This window comes from Dendropsophus ebraccatus, chromosome 5 (genome assembly GCF_027789765.1).
Source record: "Dendropsophus ebraccatus isolate aDenEbr1 chromosome 5, aDenEbr1.pat, whole genome shotgun sequence".
In the NCBI taxonomy this organism is placed as follows: Eukaryota; Metazoa; Chordata; class Amphibia; order Anura; family Hylidae; genus Dendropsophus; species Dendropsophus ebraccatus.
In genome coordinates this window covers 110,645,083-110,672,521 of record NC_091458.1, presented here as the reverse complement: position 1 = coordinate 110,672,521, position 27,439 = coordinate 110,645,083, and the positions used below count along the sequence as shown (strand labels likewise).

Genomic DNA, 27,439 nt, shown 5'->3' with positions numbered 1-27,439 from the left:
CTTTATAGAGCAAAAATCACACTCCCCTCCTCCAGGCTGGGCTGTCCTGCTCTGTGGTGAGTCTGTCCATAAGATGGCTGACATGGAGAAGCATGTGACCATGCTCTGCCCTGAGTGTCCTCCATAGGCATATACAGGCTCAGTGGTGGACACTGGGGGTGGGGCATGGTCACATGCTCCTTCATGTCGGTCACCTTATGGACAGACTCACCACAGAGCAGGGCAGCCCAGCCTGGAGGAGGGGAGTCTGATTTTAGCTCTATTAGGTACACAGGGAGCTGCTGTCAGTAATGACTGTGAGTACACTTACTAATACTGTACACTGAGTCATTTCACTATAAAGTGCCCAACCCCCTTAATGTTTGTGACTTCAGCAGCTACTTCTTTGTGACTAGTGATGGTACATGTTTAAAAAAAAAAAAAAAAGAACATTCCGTGCAACCAATGCTAATTGAAGAAATATTGATGTATATAGTGTGTTGTAAGTAAATAGGAGTTATCCTTTCCCTGTTGAGTGATACTACAGCTAGCTACAGTCATACATAAGGTTGTAGCTATGTAACTATGTAAAATGTCTTTTTTTTTCTTCCTCCAGGAAATGATCTTGCCTGCAGTGCATTGCATTAGGAAGTAGGTTTTAGGTTATTTTGCAGGCAATCTGCTTCCCAAGCATTTTAACAGGGCAGTGAAGTTCTCAGGATGGCTTTATGGGTCCTATATCCTGTTTACTCATCACCAGCCTCCCTTAACACTGCCGCCTCATACAGTGCAGTTTTTGTCCTCCAGCCGGATGAAGGCTTGGCATACACTGTCGGCACTAACTAAATCATTTTCTTCTTGTTTTTTATCTTCCTTTTAGTTGCTTTACACTTTAGATTGTTTATTGTTCCGTGATGTGTATCTCTCAGATAGTTTCCTCTGTTTACACTTTATTTTATAACAAGAGAGAACAGCTGCATACGGTTACATGAATGTCTGGACCTCGGGGTACTTTGTAATATTCATAAACCATACATCCATCATTCATGAAGTACCTTTTTGTCCTAGATATAAATCACCTGTCTAGACAACAGTAATAACTGGGTCTTATATTTAACTCATTATGAACTGAACCATGTAGGAAGCATAAACTTATTCCAAATCAGCTGAAATAAAGCCGAAATCATCCTGTCCAATGAAACTGTCAATAATGCAGCTATCCCTGATGTCTGTATTATTCTTGATAACATGTTCCTCTGACATATGTGATTTATGGTTGTGACCTATGCACCTACTGGACTCTTGTAGCATTCCTGACATAGCGATCCAGCTAGCAGCTGCACTCTACACGGCCATGTATTACATTACTTTATTGTGCAGCCATAGTGGCCTGTGTCCGTATGGATCCAGATGTAACACAGTGATGGGATTTGCCTATAGCAACATACAAGTGCCATTTTATGTTGCTACTTACGGCTGGTACTTTTTGTTTTGCCTGTGATACGGGTGCTAAAAAGTGATCCGTACAGAATTACAATGAAAGGTGACACCAGTAGATGGAGAAGACAGTAGCATCCTCCCCTGTAGAATGACCTATGCTGAGGGCACAGTGCAGCCCCATACAAACAATAGGATCTGGAGATGTTTATTGTGTCTGTGCCTATCCGTTCTGGTCATAAAGCATATCTCTAAGTGCAGTTAAAAACTCCTGAGGTGGCAGCCCCCATAATAATGTAAATGAAAATAGAATGTGTTTTAATACCTGGTTCTAATGTATAAAAAATCTAGGTGACACGTTAACTTTTAGTGTTTTCACACAAAAAGTATACAAAATATACATTGTATCTGGCAAAGAAACTGCGTCAATTTCTATGTAAAAACCATGCAGCAAAATAGGAGCTTGAGTGAAAGGTGCGGGGTGCAGGCTCAGTAAATGGCGCTGCACACAAGTGCGGATTTTACATTATTATGTCACTACAAATTACAGTAATTTAAGTCTGTGGCTTTGTAAGTACCTGGGATTATCCCCCTATGTTTACATTTAGCCTTGTACGTACACTGGGTTTTGGCTGTATTACCTCCTTCAATGCTGTATTGTGTGGTTATTACTAGCAAAGTGACTACAACTTTGTGTGTGCAATTTTATTTTTAGTGAGTTTTTTTTTTTTTAATCTATTTGGGTTTTAATTAGAGATGAGTGAATTTACAGTAAGGCCATGTTCACACCACATTTCTTTTGCATAAATCACGGCCGTGATTTATGCACAAGATACGCTGTATGTTTACGAATGGAATCCTGGCCGAAGTGTATACACATAGTATACGCTCCAACTGGGATTCCATTCAGCCACACGAAAAACTGACGTTTCGGTTTTGTGCGGTCGCTAGTCATTGAATAGCGTCTGCAGAGAACCTGTCAGTTCACACAATGGCTCTGGCCGCACGCTCCATTGTGTGCAGCGGTGAATCGGGATGCGGGCACACAGAGGTGTGCCTGTATCCCAATTTAACAGAAATGAGGATCATCCAGCTGGTACTGCAGTACCGGTCGGGATGATCTTCTCTGACACTGGCCTTGTCACAGAGCAGCCGGTCTCATACGTCGTGTGAACATGGCCTCATAATGAAGCAAAGTGCTTCGTTATCTCTGCAATCTGCTCATCAGCCTGCTGACTTCCAACTGACTGCCGCTCCGTGCCGCTCCTCCCTGGTTGCTGGGAAAAGCTGCATCCAGTCCTGGGAAACTGGGAGAAGTTTTTTTCCAGGACTGCCTGAGATGTGCCCAATGAAATAGCAGTTTTGGTGCAGATCTGTGTTGCTCTGTTTCTTACTAGAAAAATATATGTAACTTAAGAACTGGGTTTTAGCAGCTATGTGTGTCCCTACACAGGCATCAGCGCTGGCAGTATGACACACTCCCTCAACAAAGGAAATGATGACGCCCAGTTGTCAATTTATTTATACATTTATAAATAAAATAACAGAGAAACTGCACAATGCGTTGTTCTTAGAAAAGGATGACTGAATTATTCTTTTATCATTTAGGCAGGGTTCACACCTGCATTGTATTTTTTATTGTTCTGCTCTGTCATTAGAACCCTTCATGCTAAAAGTGATCAACACCCAACAGACCCCACTGACTTTCAGCTTTCCAACATGGTATCTAACATATTATCGCTCTACTTTGTCCGCTATTTCTGACAGAACCTTTGACAGGCACCCAGTGGAGCCTCCAATACTGGTGTGAACCTAGCCTTACTAACCAGACATGTAAGGAAAGCCTGATGTTATACAGTAAGTTACATTACAAGCCAGAGTCAAAGCTCTATTCACACATCTATAGATGTTTTTGAGCATATTAAATATATATTATCACACTGGTCATCACAGGGGGCTTGATGTAAAATAGACATCAGTAGGATGATGGGTTAACATCAGATGCAGCCTCCGGCTACTGGCCCTTTCCGCTGAAAATCACACATTCAGTAATGCTTTTGTATTGGCCTGAATAGCAGCACAATGCCGTCTGTTAGTGGCATGCTTACAGCTGGATACTGCTTGGTTTGCAGTTGAGAATCAGACAGGAGTAGAATTTCAGAATGTATTGTCGATTAGCTAAATACATGTAAAGCTGCATATTATATTGGAGTCAGAAAGAATAGTACTTTCTGGTGTACTGTATTTTTGAAAGACACATTGACTTATTTTATAGGGGTATTCCCATTTCAGTCAATGTAGTTATATGTGTAGGGCTTGTAATTTATTTAGCAAACTTGCTGCCTAATATTCCCTCCCATTGTTAACCACTGCTCTGCTCTAAAAGCAGTTGTCTGCTTGGTATATACAGTGGTGCCTTGGATTACGAGCATAATTCGTTCCAGGACCGTGCTTGTAATACAAATCCACTCTTAATCCAAAGCAAATTTTCCTATAATAAATCATTGAAATGCAGAAAATTGGTTCCCCACACCAAAAATAATGATTTTTTAAAATTCTGAATAACATGTAAAACAAATGAAACAGCTGAATATGTTATATTATAAGTTATAAGTATTACTGTACAGCATAGTATCAGCATGTGAAGTATAATGTATAGTAGGTGCATAAAATAAAAACACAGCAGCGGTTTGTAGATACAGGATGGAGCTGGAGATCCCCATATTCCAGTAGCATAGTATAACAGGCTAGAATAGAGAAGCAGGGCTGCTGTCAGAGGTCTGTGTGGTCACATGACAGCAATTGGGTGGTGGTGGTGGGGTGTTCAGCATGAACCAATCAGGAAGTGAGAATCACAGAGCTGTGCAGGAGGACAGAGACAGAAACTTTTCTATACATCAGTGTGAATGGCTGAGTGTAAGTGCAGGCAGATTATAGCAGCAGTATGTATAGCTGAGTGTAAGTGCAGGCACATTATAGCAGGAATGGAGAGCCTGGAAAACACAAGGGCTGACAGAGACTGCAGGGAGCATGAAGGACTGAGCAGGACAGATATGGGCATAGTATAGCAGCATTCTCTGTCCAGGGAGAGAGGGGTTACAGCTATGGAGAGATTACCTCCCATATTCCTGTCCCCCCAGAGTACAAGGGCTGTAGACCATGCTATGCAAACCCTTCCCCCACCCCCCAGTACAGGGAGCTCTTAAACCAAAGCAATCCCCTTAAACCAAGTTACAATTTAGAAAAACTGTGAGCTTTCCTTGCAAAGCACTCTCAATCCAAGTTACTCTTAAACCAAAGTACCACTGTACATAGCTATAGTATACATATTTATATGTATTAAACAGTGTATATACAATATCTCTATATACATCTACACTTTATATATGTGTGTGTATCAGCCTGACCATTGCCTTTAGAGCAGAGTGGAGGCCAGTAACCTAAACAATGAGCTGACTATAATGGGAGGGAGAGTAGCATATCAGGAGAATTTGCAAAAATATTTGGCCTAGGAAGCTGGGAGTCTGTTACTGTGTGTGTATGCTGCCATCTAGAGTTTGGGTGGAGTTATACCATCTTTTACTGCAATATTTATGGAAATAAAACTAAAGCAGTTGTGCAGATAACTACACATACACACATAAGTCTAACCTTACCGCTGATGCATTGGGAGATAAAACCAGTTAAAGTCTATTTCCTGTTATCAGATCCAGGACTTTACAAATGGCTTTACCAGTTTGATAAAAATAAGAAGCTCTGCAGTCTCTCTGTGTGTAGCTGATTCTTTCATTTTATATTGCTTTGACCATTTCTGTTTCTCCCTCAAATATTTAAAGTGGTTATTCAGTGCTACAAAAACATGGCCACTTTCTTCCAGAGTCAACACTGCTCTTGTCTCCAGTTTGGGTGGGGTTCTGTAACTCCTTTCTATTGAAGTGAATGGAGCTTAATTGCAGGAGGAGTCTCTGGAGGAAAGTGGCCATGTTTTTGTAGCGCTGGATAACCCTTTTAACCCTGTTGAATTGGGTATGTCAGAAGTCTCCTGATGCAGGGTCAATGGTTGAAGTCTACAAAATCTGAATATCTCCGCAGTACAACAGACAGCTAAGTATCTGGTTGTATTGCATACATTGTAGTTGTTATTATCTGGTAATTGCATGGATCTTTAGCTGTATGATGTTTTGCCTGACCTCCATTAATGGTCCTCTGTTTATGTATTATGCTTATCTGACTGACTATGGGTCCATTTACACAGAAAGATTATCTGACAGATTATCTGATAAAGATTTGAAGCCAAAGGAATGAATTTAAAAAGAGGAGAAATTTCAGGCTTCCCTTTATGACCTGATCTCTGTTTATAGTCTGTTTCTGGCTTTGAATCTTTGGCAGATAATCTTTCTGTGTAAATGGACCCTAAACTCCCCTAATAATATGACTGACACCTGTGAGACTGACTAAGGGCCCTTTTACACAGAAAGATTATCTGACAGATTATCTGCCAAAGATTTGAAGCCAAAGCCAGGACTTGATTTGAAAAGAGGAGAAATCTCAGGCTTTCCTTTATGAACTGGTCTCTGTTTATAGTCTGTTCCTGGTTTTGGCTTCAAATCTTTGGCAGATAATCTTTCTGTGTAAAAGGGCCCTAAACATCTCCAATAATGTGACACCGAAAAAAGTAATGGTGCGTTTACACAGGCAGATTTATCTGACAGATTTTGGAAGCCAAAACCAGGAATGGATTTAAAAAAGGAGAAATCTCAGTCTAATATTTTCTGATCTACACTGTATTCTGTTTGTACTTCAGTTTGCAAGAAACCTATGAAGCAAAGCGCCAAGAGTTCTTTGAGGAACTGCAGAGGAAGGAGGAAGAGATGAGACAGACCTTTGTGCAGAGAGTAAGAGAAAAGGAGACCGTATTGAAAGAAGCGGAGAGAGAGGTACAACGTCCATTCCTGTCCCTTTTTGGTCTTCACTTTATTTTGTTAGACATCACAGAAAAATTGGGGCAAATCTGGACATAGCTATAACCTGACAAGCAGTAGCCTATAAATGCCTATAAAAGAATAATATTAATTTCTGCAATGCCTACAAAGGAATACTTTCGTTTAGCAAGGATCTCGTACCCCCATCACATGAAGCACTGAGTACATACACAGAAAGCTCAGGATTTATTTTGCCCATTTACACTATACAGTCTAATTTTCAGACTGTGTTCACACACCATTGAAATGACAACCATTTTTATTGGTCATTATATAAGCAACGGCCAATATTATAAAATAAGTTATTTGCCGATAGATGATGGCCATTTTAATGGTGTGAACATAGCCTCAGGGTGTATGCAGGAATTTCTGTCTTTTCTTGTCATGAGATTGTCAGACATCCATGCACATACTGCAGAAACCACCTCATTCTTGTGCATGGAATACATTTTTTAGTTGCAGAGCTTTCTGCAGCATATCATTTGTGTGTGAATGCATTGCCAAAGCAAATCTACTTCAGTTTGGGAAACAGAACTCTCTTCTTAGAAACCGTATAAAAATTGGGTTGGAAAGGGGGTAAATGACACTAGCCGCTAGCAAGAAAAAAAAAAAACACTGACCGATTTATATACCATCCCTCCTGAGTGGATTGCCGTTTAAAATTCCCGCTAGCTGCAATCCCCTTCAGCTGCAGGGCTGAGCAAGCTGGAAACCATGTGGTGCGTTCCAGCCAATGGAGGGAAAGAGACATTCCAACCTGGAGGTGTAATGGCTCCGGACAGCTGATTAACACACATTACAAAGTTATATTAGGGTGTGTTTACACAGGCAGATTTTTCTGACGGAAGCAGCTAGAAAGACGGGAGACGGCTCAAAATTCTCAGGGGGATTTGGTGAGTAAGACTAGCTAGGTTTGAGAGCATTTTATTTTGTTAGCTATTGGGGGGAATACCCCTTTAATATTAGCATTGGTTAGTGTGTTTTTTTTGTTAGTTCTATGAAATATTAGTGTTTATATGGATATACTTTATGAAAGCGTACCCACTGATGAGACGTGTGTCATTTCTACAGCTACAGAACAGATTTGAGCAGCTGAAGAGACATCATCATGATGAACGAACGAGTCTGGAGGACAAAAGGAAAGAGTTACAAGAGGAAATCAATGCATTTAACAAACGTAAGGCGGCAACAGAGCTCCTACAAGGACAAGCATTTGGAAGTGTTGCCAACACCAGCTTGAAAAAGGACCGCAAAACGTAAGATCAGTCACCCAGAGTGTTACCTGTCTGTGCCCCCAATCACTGCAAAGTGAGAGGCTGGGTCTGAAATTTCAGTGGATAAAACTATTTCTACTGGGAAATGGTAGACAGGCCAGTCAAATGGTGCGTTTTCTATGAACAATTAGCGTTTGAATTTTCGCAATAAGGATCGCATTTCAGTGATTATCAGCTCATGTTAACACAGCGAACGATCAAGCTATGAGCGAGAAATTGTTCGCCAAAATTTCGCAGATAGCTTTGTGTTAACAGTCTTTCAAAGATGTGTGAGATGGGCTTAAGCGATCTTAAAAACTATCGCAATAACGATTTTTCTAACAATTTATTTGTCTAAACGCTGATCATTATAAAAACCAAATTGTTGCTTCAAAATCGTTAAACGATCGATTGGGTAAATTATGGCTCAGTGTAAACGTAGCATAACATTGCCAAGTTACAATATTTAGGTCCTTGTTCCTGATACAACTAATAAGCCTCCCCAATAATTTCCTTTATTGAATGAGGCTGGTACTACACAGCAACTTTGGCAACAATATGAGGGGCCAACGATCGCTTGGTCATGCTCCATGAATTGTGCTGCACTGCAGCTAATGTAAGCTAAGTTTTTGTTTGGACCCACAGGTGACAGCGACCTGACAATCATCATAAGGGCCCTATTCCACTGGACGATTATCGTTCAGATTATCGTTAAATCGTTCGAATCTAAACGATCGTTCGGTTGAAATGCAGTTAACGATTAACGACCGAACGAGAAATCGTTGATCGCTTTATAAGACCTGGCAATTATGATCATAGGTAACGATTATCGTTCCATGGAAATGAGTGAACGTTTTCAGGTCATTCGCAATAGCGGTCGTTTGAGATCGTTAATCGTTAACTATTATGCAAACGATAATCGTCCGGTGGAATAGGGCCCTAAGTCTGTCCACAATGCATGTCTGGTCATAGCCACTTGTAGGTCACAATGCTTCCCTTAGGGTACTATCAGACAGGCCGATAGGGGCCCGATAACAACTGTAAACGAGCGTCGATCTGCTAGATCGGCGCTCATTTACTGGGCCTATAATACGGCCCGATAACACTGGTCAACAGACAAAAAGGTTCCGACATGAAAACAGTTGAACTTAACTAATGTTAATGTTCAAATTTTGGCTCTAATTTTCAAGATATAGACATAGAGATACAATACTAGGAAAAGTTTGCATCATCAGTATTGCATCATCAACTGGTATATTGCATCATCTTAGAATGACCAATAGTTATGGTATAAGGCTAGGTGCACACTGTGTTTTTGCTATACGTGTTTTTCATCCGTTTTTTGCGAAAAACAGATGAAAAAAACAGATACATTTGTGTGCCTCTGTTTTGAGCTGCTTTTCCATTGACTTCCATTATAAAAATTTAAAAAAAACAGATCCGTTTTCTTTTTAACGGACACAAAAGTAGTGTCAACACTACTTTTGTGTCCGTAAAAAAAAAAGGATCCGTTTCGATCCATTTTTTTTTTTTTAATAATGGAAGTCAATGGAAAAACAGATCAAAATGGATGCACACATATGAATCAGTTTTTCATGAAAAACGGATGAAAAATACGGAATGCAAAAACGCATTGAACCTAGCCTAAACCTAGCCTAACGTGTGAACCTAGCCTGAGGTATCGGGTTAAATGGAACCCATCAATGCTTGCAGATTACTGTTGGACAGTTATCAGAGATAATCCCATGTATGAATACAAAAGACATGTGTAAATGCACCGAGAAGCCATTGGATAAGAACCTACATTCCAGAGTTCAATACATAATTTGTAAAAATTCTTGGATATGCCTGTAAATTGTAGTTGATGTCAGATAGAACTAAGTTTCCTATGAATATATTTCAAAAGTTTATGAACAGTAATCTTGCTTCCTTATGATTGCAGAAGTAATAATTATGTCGGCTATTATACTGTATTCTATACAATTCACAAAACAGTAACATGAGAACTCTTCCATAACATAGAAACTAAAGCCAATTAACATTTTTCCTTGTGATATTTGAATTCAGCACATAAAATCATTAAGAAATGGATAATTTTATTTCTGAACCAAACAACTTTTGAAAATTTGTTGACTAGTGTAATCGTTTAACAAGGGCTGCAAGGACATCGTTACTGATGTCCTTGCAGCCCTTGCTTAGATGGTATACTTTACCTATCCACGCTCCAGGGCTGCTGCTGCGGTCCGCTTCTCCCCAGGTCCCGCACGCTCTAGCTTCAGAGAGGCCTGTCAGCTGACAGGTCGCTCAGCCAATCACAGGCCGCGGCGGTCCCGGCCTGTGATTGGCTGAGTGGCCTGTCAGCTCAGACAGGACGCCCTGAAGCTAGAGCGCATGTGACCTGGGGAGAAGCGGACCGCAGGAGCAGCCCTGGAGCGTTGATAGGTAATGTATATCGTCAGTCACCGGCCACATACCGCTATTACACGTATCTGTGCGCAGTCGGCGCCTGACAATTATAGGTTCTAACCTATATCAACGATCAGCCGATGACAACGATCATCGGCTGATCGTTGTCTTTATTACACGTAGTGATAATCGGCCGAATTGGGCCGATTATCGTTCCGTGTAATAGTACCCTTACATTATTCCATGATGCAGCACAATACTAGAGCTGCACAACCTGTGTCATAGCCAAAGGCCTTTAGAGAATGAATGGAGCACTATCCGCATACAAGAGGTGTATTTGTGGTATTTGAGATGGAAATATCCCTTTCAACTTTGCAATGAAACATTGCTGGGAATGATTTACAAGCAGACTGGTTCGTAGGAGCTTCTGCCTAGTATTACTAGACAACACTTGTTGGTCAGGTGTGCTTATTAACACTTATACATTTACCAAACATGTAAATTGGGGGCATGACTAGTCATAAAAGGACCAGCGTTACAATGGGCTTCTCTCCATTTTAGTCTGAGAGATAAGAATTCTTATAATTGATATTTGGTTAAGGACAGTAACAATGTATGTGTTCACCACTGCTCAGCATCCTCCTTTTCAGAGTCGTTTGTGGACCCATTAGACCAATCATTCAGCATTTGGGCAGGTTCAGACTACGGAATTCTCGCGGATAAAATCCAGCAGATTGCGTTGCCTGTACGCGCTCACGGCCGTGCGCCTCTCCGTCCGTGCCATAGACACCATTCTATGCACGGACGGATTCTGCATTCCGCCGAAAGAATTGACACGCCGATTCTTTCGGCAGATAGCGGAATCAGCCAACCCAAAGAATGGTGTCTATGGAGCTGGCTTAAAGGCGAGCGGCCGTGAGCGCGTTATAGCGACATAATTCGGCGGAACTTATCCGTGTGAATTCCGGAGTCTGAACCCGCCATTTGAATACCAGTGGCTGCAGAAGCAGGGCTTCATCCAACTTCTTCAGCCACCGGTATTGAAATGCCAAAAGATCATGCTCAGGTTGTGCTCATCTCACCTAAAAGTACATCATTTTATATATGCTGCCATATAGCCAATGTTAATCAATTATGGAACATCAATGTCTGTACACAATAACAAGAATGAGGGTGAATAAACACAATTAGGTTGCGGTGTAGTTGCATTTTACATTGTTTGTTACTGCATCACGTTTCCAACAATAAGCGCTGCGGAATCTGTTGGCGCTATACAAATAAATTTATTATTATTATTATAAGTAACAAAAGAATTTCATTTAAAGGGGTTATCCAGCGCTGCAAAAACATGGCCACTTTTCTCACTCTTGTCTCCAGATTGGGTGGGGTTTCAAACTCAGTTCCATTAAAGTAAATGGAACTTAAAGGGAACCAATCAGCCCGTTTGAGCCGATATGGTTCCCTTTAGCATTGCATAAAGCACCTGGAGCGGCCGCGACCGCTGCAGGTGCTTTATAACGGAGAAAGTGACTTTTATTCCCCGGCTCGTGACTAGATACGAGCGGGGAAGTAGTCATGGTGGGCGGCTCCCCGCTCGTATCTAGTCACTGGTCCGTTACTGGCCTCTCTCGCAGTGACTAGATACGAGCGGGGAGCCGCCCACCATGACTACTTCCCCGCTCGTATCTAGTCACGAGCCGGGGAATAAAAGTCATTTTCTCCATTATAAAGCACCTGCTGCGGCCGGTATGTGCAGGGGCCGCTCCAGGTGCTTTATACAATGCTCAAGGGAACCATATTAGCCCAAACGGGCTGATTGGTTCCCTTTAATTGCAAACCACACCTGAACTAAGAGACAAGAGAGGTGGAAAAGTGGCCATGTTTTTGTAGAGCTGGATAACCCCTTTAAGTACAGAGCAAAGTATGAAAGTCTGGGTTCACAGCTGCATAATATAAATGTCTTCTTGCATCAATATTTCAGTCTTGCAGCCTGAATGCAGGTCCAATGACTTGCATCCATAATATAGAATGTGTCCATATTGGCTTTGCTTGGGGAGTATATAATAATGATCAGTAGTTCACTTTCCATTTGTTGGTTCTTTGTCTTCCAGTTTCATGTGATCGGATAGTCCTGCAATGATACTACAGAAGTGGGCCTACAATTTTTTTTTTTACTTTTTTTTTTAATTCTTTTTGTACTTCATACAACACAATGTGTTCCTGATACCCAGACTACTTTAAGCAAAAGATAAGATGCCATAAATATTGCCAGTGAAGAAAGAACTACAGCTGACACTCCAGATTCATAGTAACCCTGCCATGAGACAGACCTCCGAAGCTCGTACCAAAGGAAAATAAAAGACTGTTGGGCTGCAGATTTGTTACAAGACTGTTCATAGATGAAATGTGTTTATATGTATGTAATGAGAGGGAATGTGCTTGGCTGTATGTGCAACGTAGAAAGCCTATGGAGTATTCTTCTCTTACAGAGAAGAGATTTTATATTGAATTGAAGCCAGGTAAAAAGCTGCAGAAGAAAGTGTTGTTCACACATGGTCATACATGTTGACAATCTGTGGGATGATTCAGTGGGCCGGCTGCGATCACATGGTGACTGATGCAAAGCACATACATATCCTTTATGTTCCACACGTGTGCGGAGGCCCCTTCGGTCTTTCTCATTTCAGGTCATATTTGGATCTGCCAATTTATAAATTCCAGTCAGAAATGTACAACGTTCTAACATATCAGTAAGGGGTTTATTACTCGTAAATGTAGAACCAGACCACCCTTGGTAACCCTCCATAGAAGCAGTTACACGTAGAACAATTATTTTCTATTCACATTTATTGCTTTTTAAAAAAAAACAAAAAACTTTTGTTACATTTTGATTGAACAACATAAAGTAATATTATTTGGCATGCTGTGTTTTTTTTTTATAGTTTCTCATTGTGTTAATGTTTTGAGAACTAAGTAAGGGCACAAACTCACTAGGCGGATCCGCAGCGAGACCCGCTGCGGATCCCTACCCTGTACACATATGGGCAGACAAACTCGCATGGGTTGTCCAACTTGCTTAAAGCGAATGTACCACTTTGCGTAATAAAATTGAAATAACATTTAGCAGTGCAATTAGGACCACTCGGTGCACTGCGGGCAGGACCAGCAACCCCCAGTGCATCAATATCTACCCACGGGTGATGCCCCTCTTTTAGAATGAAGTTTGACTGCATAATGGAGGGGATATCGGTCACCTGGGGCCGCTGTGGCCGCCTCTAGTGTACTGAGCAGCTCTAATTGCATATGAAGAAATTGGCACAGATGGTGGGAAGCGGGCAGCAGTTTGAAAAAGGGACGGCGCCACTAGGATCTATATGCCGGTTCTGACCAGGTCATATAAAAAAATTATTACACAAAGTGGTGCATTCACTTTAAAAAAAATTATTAAAAAAAAAAAAAATTATTACCGGTTATAAAATAACAAATATGGTATACTTATCTTGTTTTACCTTAGTTCCTAATTCTTACCGCATCCTTTCCTGCATGACACTCTCTCGGTGCCCCACTGATGATGTGTCTCTTGCACATGGCCAATCACCAGCTGCAGTTTACTTGGAAATGTTGTTGCAGGGACATTAACAAAGGCAGTAGAGAGGGCTGGAATGGTGACATATTCTGACCAATCGTGAAAGATCCTATAAAGGGATTCCACTCCTCCCCCAAATTATAGTAGCCAGTAAAAATGTCAAAAGACGGATTTGGACTTTTTAGAAGTATGTCGTCAGAAAAAGACCACCTGGTCCATCTAGTCTGCCCTTTTGAGATAACTTTCTTATTATCTTAGGATAGGTGCAGCATACCTCCTTATAGAATATCATAGCCGTGCTCTTCAGGGATATCCATTTCTGTCATATCCCTAAAACCATTCCTGAACAAGATCTGCAGTCTGGCAGGGAGCATTATCTTGATCAAAGTGGCCACTGCCATTACGAAATACTGTCACTGTAAACGTGTTTGCAACAATGGTGAGGTAGGTTAGTGTATATCAAAGTAAGGGCAGAATGCATTGTTGCCACTAAAACTTACCCAGAGCATCATGCTGTGTTTGCTGGCATGCCGTTTTTGTAATATATCCTGGTGCCATGTTTTTCCCAGGTAAGTAACACAAACATACACATGATATAACAAATGAAAACTTGACTTATCAGACTAGGCCACCTTCTTCCATGGCCACATGGTCCACTTCTGATGCTCACGTTTATTTTTTCTGCAATGGACGGAGGTGAGCACAGGCACTCTGCCCAAACAGCAACCAGTAACCCCATACTAAGTAAGCTACAGTGCGCTCACACTACGGAATCGGCGACATGTCCATTCTTTGAGCAGAGAGGCGCACAAGGCCTTCCTTTGAAACACATAGCAGGCAGGATTCGGGACGATACCGTACAGAATTTTGCCGCCAATTCCGTAGTGTGGAAGGCCCCTATAGTCAGCATTAATGGTTATCCAGAAATAGAAGGAGCGCAGCTACTTTCTTGTAAAAACAGAACCACTTCAATGGAACTTAGCTGAAAAACCATCAAAACTGAGCACAGGAGGTGCCGTTTCTGGAAGAAGGCAGCCATGTTTTTTCTAAGTCTGCATAACCCCTTTTAAATATTTTAGGAATGTGTGCCATTCTAGTTCTGAGGGATTGGACATGACTAGAGATGAGCGAACCTGGAGCATACTCGAGTCCATCCGAACCTGAACGTTCGGCATTTGATTAGCGGTGGCTGCTGACGTTGGATAAAGCCCTAAGGCTATGTGGAAAACATGGATATAGTTATTGGCTGTATCCATGTTTTCCAGACAACCTTAGAGCTTTATCCAAGTTCAGCAGCCCCCGCTAATCAAATGCTGATCGTTCGGGTTCGGATGGACTCGAACCTGGTTCGCTCATCTCTAGTCAAGATGCTATTGTTGCATAAAAAGCAATGGTATCCACTTTACTTGGTTTTCGGAGTTCCCATGTAGTGCAGGCTCAATGAAGCCAAGAAACATTGGGGAAGTTTTCTCAGAAATGCATAATTTGTCACGAGATATTCTATACATATATATATTTTTTTTTTAATAAGACATCAATACTTGGACAAGATGGATGGGGGAACACAGCAAGATGCGTTCTCCTGTCCGGTATTCAGATGGAAGCATGTCCGGCATTCACATATGAACTGTGCCATTGAAATGAACGGGATCAGATCAAGTGGCAGTTTCCCTCCAGTGTTTTTCTCTGGAGCCGGGGGGGAGGCCACTAGATATATGTGAAAGTATATGTTTACATGCAGTAGATTTTATTGCATAAATTTCTGTGCCTTAAAATCTTTTTTATAAGTCTGCATGGGGTTTCTGCAAGCCTTATTCAGATGACTGGATAGTCACAGAAATCTTTGTAACAAGTCTGTTGTGTGAGAACACAGCTCTAGGGGTCCTTATATACTGAAATAAATTATGATTAGAAATGAGTGAACTTGCTGAAAGTTTGGGTTCACGCAAACCTGAACAATCGGCCTTTGAATCCCACTGCCTGGAGAAGGTGGCTGCAGCCCGAGAACTGTATAGATGCAGCCTTAGCCTGTGGCTGTATCCATGCAGTTGCTTTACACTTAAAGTGACACTGTCACCCCCTTTTTGCATTCTGACTGCTCTCCACAGGTGTAAAGGGTAAATGTTACAGCTTTCATTACTTATTTTATATTATACCTCATGGTACTTGTTCTGGTAAAAAGTGGTTTTTATCACCTGTGGATTGGTATATGTGGGCGGGGCCTCGTGGCCTTTGTGCCACATTGCTCCGCCCCTAGCACCACTTATCCCCCATCTGTGGTCATCGCCGCATAGGCCCCGCCCCCTTCAGCTGCCATTGGCGTGGGGCCTAGAGCTTTAGGCTGGCCCTTCTAATGGCCGATGAGGGTGCGGGGCCTATGCGGTGATGACATCATGGATGATAAAAACAATTTTTTACCAGAACAAGCACCATGAGGTATGATATAAAATGAAAGCTGTAACATTTACCCTTTACACCTGTGGAGCGCAGTCACAATGCAAATAGGGGGTGACAGTGTCACTTTAAGTTCACTCATCTCTTCTTCAGGGTGTGTTCACACGTACAGGATCTACAGCAAATTTGAAGTTCCAGATTAGAGATGAGCGAACCTGGAGCATGCTCGAGTCGATCCGAACGTTCGGTATCAGGGCCGGACTGGGACTAAAAATCAGCCCTGGCATTTCCGAGCACACAGGCCCACTCACCGTGCGGTGATAAATTATGAGAGGATGTTGTGAGTGCAGCACGGCTACATGTATCATCACGGCCATGACTGGAATTACAGATAATAACACAGTAAATGGGGTCAGAAGCTTCTGTCTCTGTACTATGTAGCTGAGCTGCAGTTACAGGTCATCACCACTACACAGTGTACAGAGACAGACTGCTTCTGGCCCGGTCACTGTGCTCAGTTTAACACCACCACCACATACTGACTAATACCACCACACACTGACTAATACCACCACATACTGATTAATACCACCGCATACTGACTAATACAACCACATACTAACTAATACCACCACATACTGACTAATACCACTGCATACTGACTAATACCACCGCATACTGACTAATGTCACCGCATACTAACTAATACCACCACATACTAACTAATATCACAGCATACTGACTGACACCTCCACATACTAATACCACCACACACTGACTAATACCACCGCATACTGACTAATACCACCGCATACTGACTAATCCCACCGCATACTGACTAATGTCACCGCAGACAGACATATTAGGCTCCTCACTCTGACACCATCCTCATCTCTATACTAACTGCACATCTGTACTGTCCCCTTTACACCCTCATTTAGTGGGTAGGCTGACTTTGTGACCCCCTTATTGTATATGCATCCCTCTATGTAGCCCCCTTATAGATGGCCCCCTCTCTTATAGATGGCCCCCTCTGTTATAGATGCCCCCTCTCTCTTCTCCCCCCTCCTTTATAGATGGCCCCCTCTCTCTTCTCCCCCCTCCTTTATAGATGGCCCCTTCTCTTTTCTCCCCCCTACTTTATAGATGGCCCCCTCTCTCTTCTCCCCCCTCCTTTATAGATGGCCCCCCTCTCTTCTCCCCCCTACGTTATAGATGGCCCCCTCTCTCTTCTCCCCCCTCCTTTATAGATGGCCCCCTCTCTCTTCTCCCCCTCCCTTATAGATGCCCCCCTCTGTTATAGATGCCCCCCTCTCTCTTCTCCCCCCTCCTTTATAGATGGCCCCCTCTCTCTTCTCCCCCCTCCTTTATAGATGGCCCCCTCTCTCTTCTCCCCCCTCCTTTATAGATGGCCCCCTCTCTCTTCTCCCCCCTCCTTTATAGATGGCCCCCTCTCTCTTCTCCCCCTCCCTTATAGATGCCCCCCTCTGTTATAGATGCCCCCCTCTCTCTTCTCCCCCCTCCTTTATAGATGGCCCCCTCTCTCTTCTCCCCCCTCCTTTATAGATGGCCCCTTCTCTCTTCTCCCCCCTCCTTTATAGATGGCCCCCTCTCTCTTCTCCCCTCCTTTATAGATGGCCCCCTCTCTCTTCTCCCCCCTACTTTATAGATGGCCCCCTCTCTCTTCTCCCCCCTCCTTTATAGATGGCCCCCTCTCTTCTCCCCCCTCCTTTATAGATGGCCCCCCTCTCTCTTCTCCCCCCTCCTTTATAGATGGCCCCCCTCTCTCTTCTCCCCCCTCCTTTATAGATGGCCCCCTCTCTCTTCTTCCCCCTCCTTTATAGATGGCCCCCTCTCTCTTCTCCCCCCTACTTTATAGATGGCCCCCTCTCTCTTCTCCCCCCTCCTTTATAGATGGCCCCCCTCTCTCTTCTCCCCCCTCCTTTATAGATGGCCCCCCTCTCTCTTCTCCCCCCTACTTTATAGATGGCCCCCTCTCTCTTCTCCCCCCTCCTTTATAGATGGCCCCCTCTCTTCTCCCCCCTCCTTTATAGATGGCCCCCCTCTCTTCTCCCCCCTCCTTTATAGATGGCCCCCCTCTCTCTTCTCCCCCCTCCTTTATAGATGGCCCCCCTCTCTCTTCTCCCCCCTACTTTATAGATGGCCCCCTCTCTCTTCTCCCCCCTCCTTTATAGATGGCCCCCTCTCTCTTCTCCCCCCTCCTTTATAGATGGCCCCCTCTCTCTTCTCCCCCCTCCTTTATAGATGGCCCCCCTCTCTCTTCCCCCCCTACTTTATAGATGGCCCCCTCTCTCTTCTCCCCCCTCCTTTATAGATGACCCCCTCTCTTCTCCCCCCTCCTTTATAGATGGCCCCCCTCTCTCTCTTCTCCCCCCTCCTTTATAGATGGCCCACCTCTCTCTTCTCCCCCCTACTTTATAGATGGCCCCCTCTCTCTTCTCCCCCCTCCTTTATAGATGGCCCCCTCTCTCTTCTCCCCCCTCCTTTATAGATGGCCCCCTCTCTTCTCCCCCCTCCTTTATAGATGGCCCCCCTCTCTCTTCCCCCCCCTACTTTATAGATGGCCCCCTCTCTCTTCTCCCCCCTCCTTTATAGATGACCCCCCTCTCTCTTCTCCCCCCTCCTTTATAGATGGCCCCCTCTCTTCTCCCCCCTACTTTACAGATGGCCCCCCTCTCTCTTCTCCCCCCTCCTTTATAGATGGCCCCCGGTCTCTGCAGCCCGCTCCTGTTACCTCCTATCACCACAGCCCGCTCGGTCCGCCTCCTGTCACCGGAGCCCGCCTCGGTCACCGCAGCCCGCATCCTGTCACCGGAGCCCGCCTCTGCCCGCTCCGGTCACCGCAGCCCGCTCGGCCCGCCTCCTGTCACCGGATCACAGCCTCTGCCCGCTAAAGTCACCTTAGCCCGCTCGGCCCGCCCCTGACGTGCGCCGCTAATCCAATCAACGTAGAGCAGCGTGGGGCCGCTGCGGTGCACGTAACACGCGTTCCACGGCCGGCCGCAGCAGCCCCACGTTGATTGGATTAGCGGCGCACGTCAGGGGCGGGCCGAGCGGGCTGCAGTGACCGGAGGGGGCAGAGGCTGTGATCCGGTGACAGGAGGCGGACCGAGCGGACTGCGGTGACCGGAGCGGGCAGAAGCGGACGGGGAAGAGAAACGGGCCGCGGCGGTGATTTTTTTTTTTTTGATGCAGCCCGGGCAGCCCACGGACTGGTAATCTGGCCAGCCCAGCGGGCATTTGCCCGGCTTGCCAGATTACCAGTCCGGGCCTGTTCGGTATTTGATTAGCGGTGGCTGCTGAAGTTGGATAAAGCCCTAAGGCTATGTGGAAAACATGGATATAGTCATTGGCTGTATCCATGTTTTCCAGACAACCTTAGAGCTTTATCCAAGTTCAGCAGCCACCGCTAATCAAATACCGAACGTTCGGGTTCGGATCGACTCGAACCCGGTTGGCTCATCTCTATTTATAGTCTGTTCCTGGCTTTGGCTTCTGCCAGATAAATCTCTCTGTGTAAACCACCACAAGGTAAGAAGCCAATGATTTCTCAGCATGTCCTGTTAGTGGTTCTGCAGCTTCTGTAGTCGGCGCATAACTTATCACTGCCTGGACAAACAATCCTTCCATCTATTACCAGCTAAATAATGAAAACCTGGGCAATATTCACACACTGAGGATTCATGAAAACGCAATCAGCTAGCCGCCTGCAGGCAGCCCTTGTTCGCCCTATAGAGAGCCGCAGCCGGCCGCCACTGAGGCGCTCCACACCTCTGCCATCAGTCCCCGCAGGACGGGCGCCCCCTGGCTGTTGTCTTCCGCAAGTAAACGCTCGGCTGCCAGGATGGAAAATGGGCGGAGCCTAAACCGGAAGTGGGCGGATGACGTACTGGATACAGCGACGGGAGGTGGCGTGTATGTGAGGAGCCCACGCTCGGTGTGACCGGCTGTTATCACCTGTCTGGGCGCCGGGATGGCGGTTTATCACGATGAGGTGGAGATCGAGGACTTCGAGTACGACGAGGACACAGAGACCTATTATTACCCCTGTCCGTGCGGAGATCGGTTCGCCATTACCAAGGTACAGTGCTGATCACTGATCTCCCGCCTGGGCACGGGCTCCTATGGAGGGGTCCCGGAGAGTGATGCAGCCATGGTTACACGGGGCCTCCCGGACTGTGATAACTTATGGGGCGCTGCAGTGATGGCATCAGGAAGTGTCACGTGATATCTGTCATCCAGCTCTGGGTCATGTGATGTTAGTGTCACTATACAGACACTGTGGTGGTCTTGTATGTATAGCAGCTATGATCTTCCTGTGAATCCTGGAGAGACCCCCCCCCCCATAGCTGCTTCTCCTGACACATCTATCAGTTGCTGGGGTCTGACCAGTGACCAGGATGAAGGTGTCCCTCTAAGTCTGGCAATAGAGGTGTGGGCTACACTTAGGGCCCTATTCCACCGGACGATTATCGTTTGCATAATCATTAACAATAAACGATCCATAGACGACCGCTATTGCAAAAGACCTGAAATCGTTCACCCATTTACATGGAACCATAATCGTTACTTATGATCGTTCTTGTGGTCGTCTTGTCGTCGCTATTTGCGGTCGTCACTACTGCGAATGACCTAACGATGTCTTATTCAATGCGAACGATTTGCGAACGAGCAATGATAAAAAAAGGTCCAGGTCTTATTAAACGATCACGATTTCTCGTTCGGTCGTTAGTCATTAACTGCTATTAAAATGAACGATTATCGTTTAGATTCAGACGATTTAACAATAATCTAAACAATAATCTGAACAATAATCGTCCGGTGGAATAGGGCCCATAGGCTGCTCCACCCTGCTAGAGATGACCCGATCAGAGGCCAAGTGCACGGCTATGAAAGCATATTAGGTGTAATCTCATGGCAGCCGGCACTGTCACTCTCTCAGTACTGATGTCCCCTATAAGGCTTCGTTCACACCTTCAAGGGGAACTATCCACAGGTCAGATGAATCTAACCTGATAGCCCCTTTTAGCACTATGGATACTGAGGAGGAGCCTATGTGTCTTACCTTCCTCCTAGGCTCCGGTCCCGTGTTGTTAATCAGGGGGAAACTCTGCTCCAGAGCACCATTAGGAGCACCGCTGCGTCATCCAGCCCGCCCCTTCTAATGGAGGGGATGGACCAAATGACACGGCGGTGCTCCGGAGCAGAATTTACTCTGACTAACAACATGGGGCCGGCGTCGAGGAGGAGGGTGAGACACCTACCTACCTCCTCAGCATCCCCAGCACTATTGGGGCTGTACCCCTTTCAGGACTGTGGCCAGAATTAGATGAGGATTTGGCTAGTATAGCATGTGAGGGTGATGGGATACTATGAGATGTAAGGTAAAGCAGTGTCATGTGAACCTGGTCTATGTCGAAAAGTGGAGTGATTTTTTTTTTTTTTTTTTTTGTGAAAACAATGTTCGGGAAAGGTGTTCTAGGTGTGTGATGCCCCTTTCAGTTTGGTTATCTGTAGTGTGTTTTATACCATTTGAATATCTCTTTATGACTTCATGTAAGGCATATCTTCTGCTTCTCACAATGTTTCTAACATTTGTGTCCATTGCTTGGTGTATTTTAGGAAGACCTGGAAAATGGAGAAGAGGTTGCGACTTGTCCGAGCTGTTCACTAATAGTGAAGGTTATCTATGACAAGGTGAGGGCAGGTTACGTGTCTCAGTTATTTCTCATATAGTGATGGGGCTTATCATTCCAGCATTCCAGAAGTGCTGATCACATATTGATGGTATACTGTAGTAGTATACTCAAAACTCAGGACTAGCCAGATATCCGCCTGGGGAGGGCTAGCCAAGGGGTGGCTCCTGTAGGGAAAACACCATATAAAGGGGTACTCCACCCAAGAGGTAAAAAATAAAACATTCCCAAACCTCGATGTTCTTGCTCACCAAGTCCCCCTGAGTATTTTGAGCCATCACCTGTCTTTCTAGCTACCACTGTTCCTGAGTTACAAGTTTTTTTTAATAGTCAATCTATATGCAAGATGGCGCCAGCAGGTAAACTAAATTTCCCATCATGCAGTGTGCCTTTTCCTGATTGATCCAGGGAGTGTGTGTGTGTGTGTCTCTGTCTCTCTCTCTCTCTCTCTCTCTCTCTGTGTGCTGATGCAGAAGGAAAAATCCCATTATACCCTTATAAATGAAGCCTGTCAGGGCATGATGTGGGTTGTAGTACTGCAGCAGTTCATTTATTACAGTGTATAACAACCTGTGGCTTTCCTCCTGATGCAGGAGTACAACTCCCATCATGCCCTCATAGATCACGTTTATCAGGGAATGATCATCATGCTCTGAAAACTTTATCTATGAGGGCATGATGGGAGTTATACTTATGCATCAGGGGGAGAGCCACATCTTGTTATATGTCAGGTACCAGCTGGCGCATTCAATCCACCCCAAACCTTATTCACAGCATGTCTGTGATCCAAATGACAGAATTGGCAACGATCCCCCGTGTATACATAGAGACCTGTCCCCCTTCCTCCTGTGTGACAGCTCTGCTATTCCAGGCACAGCCAGAGCCTGTGTGTAGATAGAGAATGGAGAAACCGCTTCCTCCTTTAGCCTCTGCCTCAGGTGTCAGTGTTAAGAGACAGACCATGGCAGCGAAGCTAAACAACAAAGCGGCTCCTCCGTGCAGTAACCTGCAGATACACACACTGTCCCTTTCGCTGCTGCTGCTGTTAGTTTTATGGAGGGAGGATAGTTGTGAATGGAGCCTAGGAACCGCTCTGGCTCCAGGTCACATAGCACTCTTCAATGGGCAGGGTTATAATTGCTAACCCAGCCCATTGAAGAGAGGGAGAACACGAGGTCTCCGTCTCGAAAAGGTGGGGGCCAGGAGCAGGCAGCAAGCCAGAGTTTACTCAGATTAGCTCCTTCTTTGTGTTCAGCAGGGGTAAATTAGGAGAAATTGCAAGAAAACAGCTCAACACTTAATTACTTGCTTTAAACAATATGTTGACCTATGGGAGGGCTATTTAATGAGAAAAAAGTTTTTGGGTGGAATACCCTTTTAAGTGGCCCTATAAGGAAAAACCAAGGCCAGGTATCCATCCACATACAGATGTTTCAGGGTGTTGCCCCTCATCAGTGTGGCGCAGGATTCTGGCTAGGTGGGAGCAATTCCTGATTGAGCCATACGGGAAACAGTTCACTGATCTCAGGGAGACCAGCCAAAGATAACCCTGTCTGATGCCAGCTAAAGCGCCCAATACAGTGAAATCCTAGGTGCATTGCTCCCTGGGGTATATGAATATGCAAAAAAGAGCCTGTGGAGCCTCATTTAAGAGTTTCAGAACACAGGCCTAGCCAGATATCCATCTGGGTAGGACCCAGCCAAGGTGTGGCTCCTGTAGGGGGCTGCAATGACTGTCTACCACGGCATCTATGATGGCTAAGATCACCACCACCACCTAAAAACCCTGCTTTGCTCCCGGATGTATTTAGCACAACACCTGTCCATTGAAGCGTGTATAGCGTGAAACGATGGTAGCTCTTTTCTTTGGATTGCACTGTATTTTGTCACCTGCCTGGAATAAAGCGTTTTAACTAAGCTGGTGAGTGCCGCTACTGACATCTATTCTTTGGATTGACCTGTACTGTGTAGGTGTATGGTAGATGCCTGTGCCATACATGTACTGTTGGAAAAGGGGTTAATAGGGCTAAGTTCCAGTACAGAACAGAGCTCATAGATCAGAGTGGTATTTATTGTAGACTGTTTATTGACCACTATGTTTTCTTATTTTACATAAAAACCCTTTAACTAAATTTGTCTTCCCTTTACTTAGTGCTATTTCCATTTATTACAGGATGAATTTATGAAAGGGGAGGTTGTCGCAGAAGCAGCATCCAGCACAAAAGAGCTCTTAAAGTGCTGACTTGCATCAATAAAGAATTCCTGATGGATGTTAGACCACAAATACAGATTTTTTTTTTTAAAAAAATTTTTCTTTACTCTTATGCAAAATTTGAGTTTTCTATTTTGGTTTTATTTTTTAAACAAGAACTGAGAGCGTCAGCACGTGCACATTTGGGGCCTACCAACCTTGCTGAAACCTATCCCACAAGTTCGGTTATATATCAGGGAATGCCTTAATACTGTTACGCTACAAGAGGACTTTACATGGTGTTTCTTCTGCTTGGTCTGGTTTACATATATACTGAAGCTAAAAACTATTATGATTTTAAATTGTTTATATTTATTTTAATAAAAATATATTTTTATTGGCATTACTAACCAGTGTGAATCAATGTTTATCACCATACTTAAATATTATTATATTTCTACATACAGTTGGGTCCATATTTATTTGGACACTGACACAAATTTTCTTTAGTTTTTTTTACCTGTTTACTGAAATATATTCAGGTTATAGTTATATATTGAACATGGACATAAAGTCCAGACTTTTAGCTTTGATGGTATCCACATAAAGGGTATATGCACATAGAGTAATTCTGTCAGAAGACTCTGTGCGGAATCCACCGCTCTCTCGCCCCATAGACACCTTTATATGCACCATCGGATTCCGTCGTCCGCCCAAAGAATTGACTTGTCTGTGAACAAAGCCTTAATTACTAAACTTAAGACAGAAAGGCCACAAACAGGCAGCAACTAAACACCACTGCAGTAAAGGCCTGGCAGAGCATTAAATAGGAGCAAACGCAGCATCAGGTGATAAGGTCCATAAGTTCAGGACTTCAGGCAGTCATTGCCAACAAAGGTAGAAATAAAGGTATTGAAAGACACTCACCACTTTTGCATTTCATTAATCTTCAACCGTGCAGATTATTATCCATGTTGGCAGACAGTAAGGATGCCAAACCACTTCTCCAATGTGTGACCGCTGCTTTCTCCAGACCCTATATACAATGAAAAGTATACCAGCAAGGTGTATGATGATATGTTTGGCGTATGCTGAGTTCATTGGGATCTTTCAATATATCTGGCATATGTGTGAGAAGCTTTCCCAGTGCATTCGACAAGTGAAATGGGTCTGCTGTGGGACTTGTGAGTCTCTGGATCCATCATACTATGTGGAGTTTTCAGAATACAAGATATGCAGCTGATACTTAGAACAGTAGAAAAATATCTGCATAAGAAGAAGGTGTCATCAAGGTAATAAAGGTCTGGAGCAAGGTAAATCACACTCACTGAGGTGCCCCCCTCCCCTTATCCCCCTGGGCCAGGAAGGAGCTGATACTCTGCTGCATCTTAGTGCCCAGGTTTTCCTGCTTTGATAGAGAAGCAAATAAAGGGGTTATCCAGCACTACAAAAACATGGTCACTTTCTTCTAGAGACAGCACCATGCTTGTTTTTAGTTTGGGTGCAGCTTTTGTAACTCATTTCCATTGAAGTGGATGAAGCTTAACTGCAAACCACACTTGAACTGGAAGAAAGTAGACAAGAGGAAAAAAGGAGCCAGGAGGATGGCACCTTGTAAAAGTAAAGGTGGACTCTCACCTTTTAGCTCCTTGGGCTTTATGCGTATCTCCCCACTTTGGGGTAGCTTGTAGCATCGGATGATAGCTGTAGGCCGAAGGATCCAGGAAACAGGACTCTCCCAGTGTCAAGACCCGTAGTTTCATGCAGTGGAGAGAAGAAAAAAGTACCTGGACCGGTATCCTGGCGCTGCCAAAGATTCCTTTACAATGAGTGGAGTATAAAACATAAAATGGCTGATTTATTGGATAAAATCAGTAAAAATGTACATAAAATGAGCAATTACGAGTTTCGGGAGTTCCATCTCCCTTCATCAGATTGCATGTAACCTAATAAAGGGAGATGTAACTCCCGAAATGCGTAATTGCTTATTTTATGTACATTTTTACTGATTTTATCCAATCCAATTGTAATCCAATTTATCCAATAATCCAATCATTTTATGTTTTATACTCCACTCGTTGTGAAGTAATTTTTGGCAGCGCCAGGATACCTGTCCAGGTACTTTTTTTCTTCTCTCCTCTGTCTGGAAAAAAGTGGCCATGTTTTTATAGTGCTGAATAACCCCTTTAACAAGGGGCTCCTAATAGCTGAGAATGATAACCTTCTTCCAGAGGAGGAGTAAATGAAATAAAATTTTTCATAATGATCAGGAATAACATCATTAAAGGGAAACTAAGAACGTTTCTTGCCTTCATCCTTGGCGCTGGTTTCTGACATTGGCAGGTTACTCCATATGCTTTGGTGTTTTGGGTGCACTGGAAGCGGGACTACCACCCCCATATACTGATCTGCCCCTTCTACACCTTATAAGCATAGGGAGTAAACTGCTAGTATCATAAAAAGGCCATGAAGGATAAAGGTAAGGAACTTACCTTCCTCCTCAGCTCCTGTGCGCTATAGGAAGATATCAGCAGGTTAGCTTCTTCTAACCTGCTTATAGTTTCTTTTTATTAGTACCCAACAATATCTGGCTTGTTTGCTTTAGTAAATCACAAAATATTGGGGTATTTCACAGACAATTTGGGGGACTAGCCCAGAGTCCATAGTTTACCTAATCCCCTGTGCGATATAGCAGTGTCGGACTGGGGTACCTTGGGCCCACCAGGGAATTTAATTCTTGGGGCCCACACTACTTACACCAGATATAACCAGCGTCATTCTTTTCACGTTACTATAGCAACTTTGCACAGCACTGTGTATGTGACCAGTGTTGGACTAAGATACCTGGGGCCTGCCAGAGGAAATTATCCTGGGACCCACCAATAAAGAACTAGTGAGAAATGACATGTCAGTCAGTGTTACTGCAAGTTCTGAGCTGGGGTCCGACCGGAGGATCCTCTGGTGGGCCAGTCCGACACTGTATGTGACCAGCGATGCTAGCTCACTGCTAGTAACTTGTCACTCTATGCAAACAGCATAATGTGCCACATAAGTATCTTGAAAGGAGAAGTCCCATGAAACTAACAAATTTCAGGTAGGCAGGGGTGTGGGAATATAATAACAAAAGTATACATACCCGTCCTCATGCCCTCGTAGCGCTTCCTTAACCCCTTAAGGACCAAGCCCTCCTCATGTTTAAAAGGCCATAGCTCTTGCATTTTGTCACCTACATTTTTTCACCTATTTTTTACATAAAATATGCTGTAAAATCCTTGTGCGCCGCATCCCAATTCACCATTGCAGAGTGTGGCCGGAGCTGCACTTTCCATTGTGTATCCTCTGGATTTTGCAGGGGGGGGAGCTACCAAGGACACACCTGGATGTATGTGTGTGCGGGTGCAATACTTTACCTTGCCCCTGATGCTGCCCACACACAAAAGAGCCACTGAGTTGTGTATATACACTATGATGTATATTTATGGTGGTGTCCATGT

The 27,439-nt window shown here is 44.2% G+C and overlaps 2 protein-coding genes across 6 annotated transcripts in view; both read left to right on the top strand.

Annotated features, from left to right (window-relative positions):
- SEPTIN10 (septin 10) overlaps positions 1 to 12,978 on the top strand; it is a 65,595-nt gene extending 52,617 nt beyond the window's left edge. For all 5 annotated transcript variants that reach the window (XM_069970985.1, XM_069970988.1, XM_069970987.1 and 2 more), the window contains 3 exons: positions 6,221 to 6,353; positions 7,470 to 7,654; positions 12,169 to 12,978. In XM_069970985.1, coding sequence (XP_069827086.1) covers positions 6,221 to 6,353; positions 7,470 to 7,654; positions 12,169 to 12,178 — 328 coding nt within the window. In that variant the 3' untranslated portion in view covers positions 12,179 to 12,978. The remainder of the gene's footprint in view (positions 1 to 6,220; positions 6,354 to 7,469; positions 7,655 to 12,168) is intronic.
- Positions 12,979 to 19,928: 6,950 nt separating this feature from the next.
- On the top strand, positions 19,929 to 24,351 carry DPH3 (diphthamide biosynthesis 3). Its single transcript, XM_069972429.1, has 3 exons — positions 19,929 to 20,139; positions 21,681 to 21,755; positions 23,928 to 24,351. The coding sequence occupies exons 1-3, from the start codon at positions 20,032 to 20,034 to the stop codon at positions 23,994 to 23,996; spliced, it is 252 nt and encodes an 83-aa protein (XP_069828530.1). The 5' UTR covers positions 19,929 to 20,031; the 3' UTR covers positions 23,997 to 24,351.
- Positions 24,352 to 27,439: the final 3,088 nt, after the last annotated feature.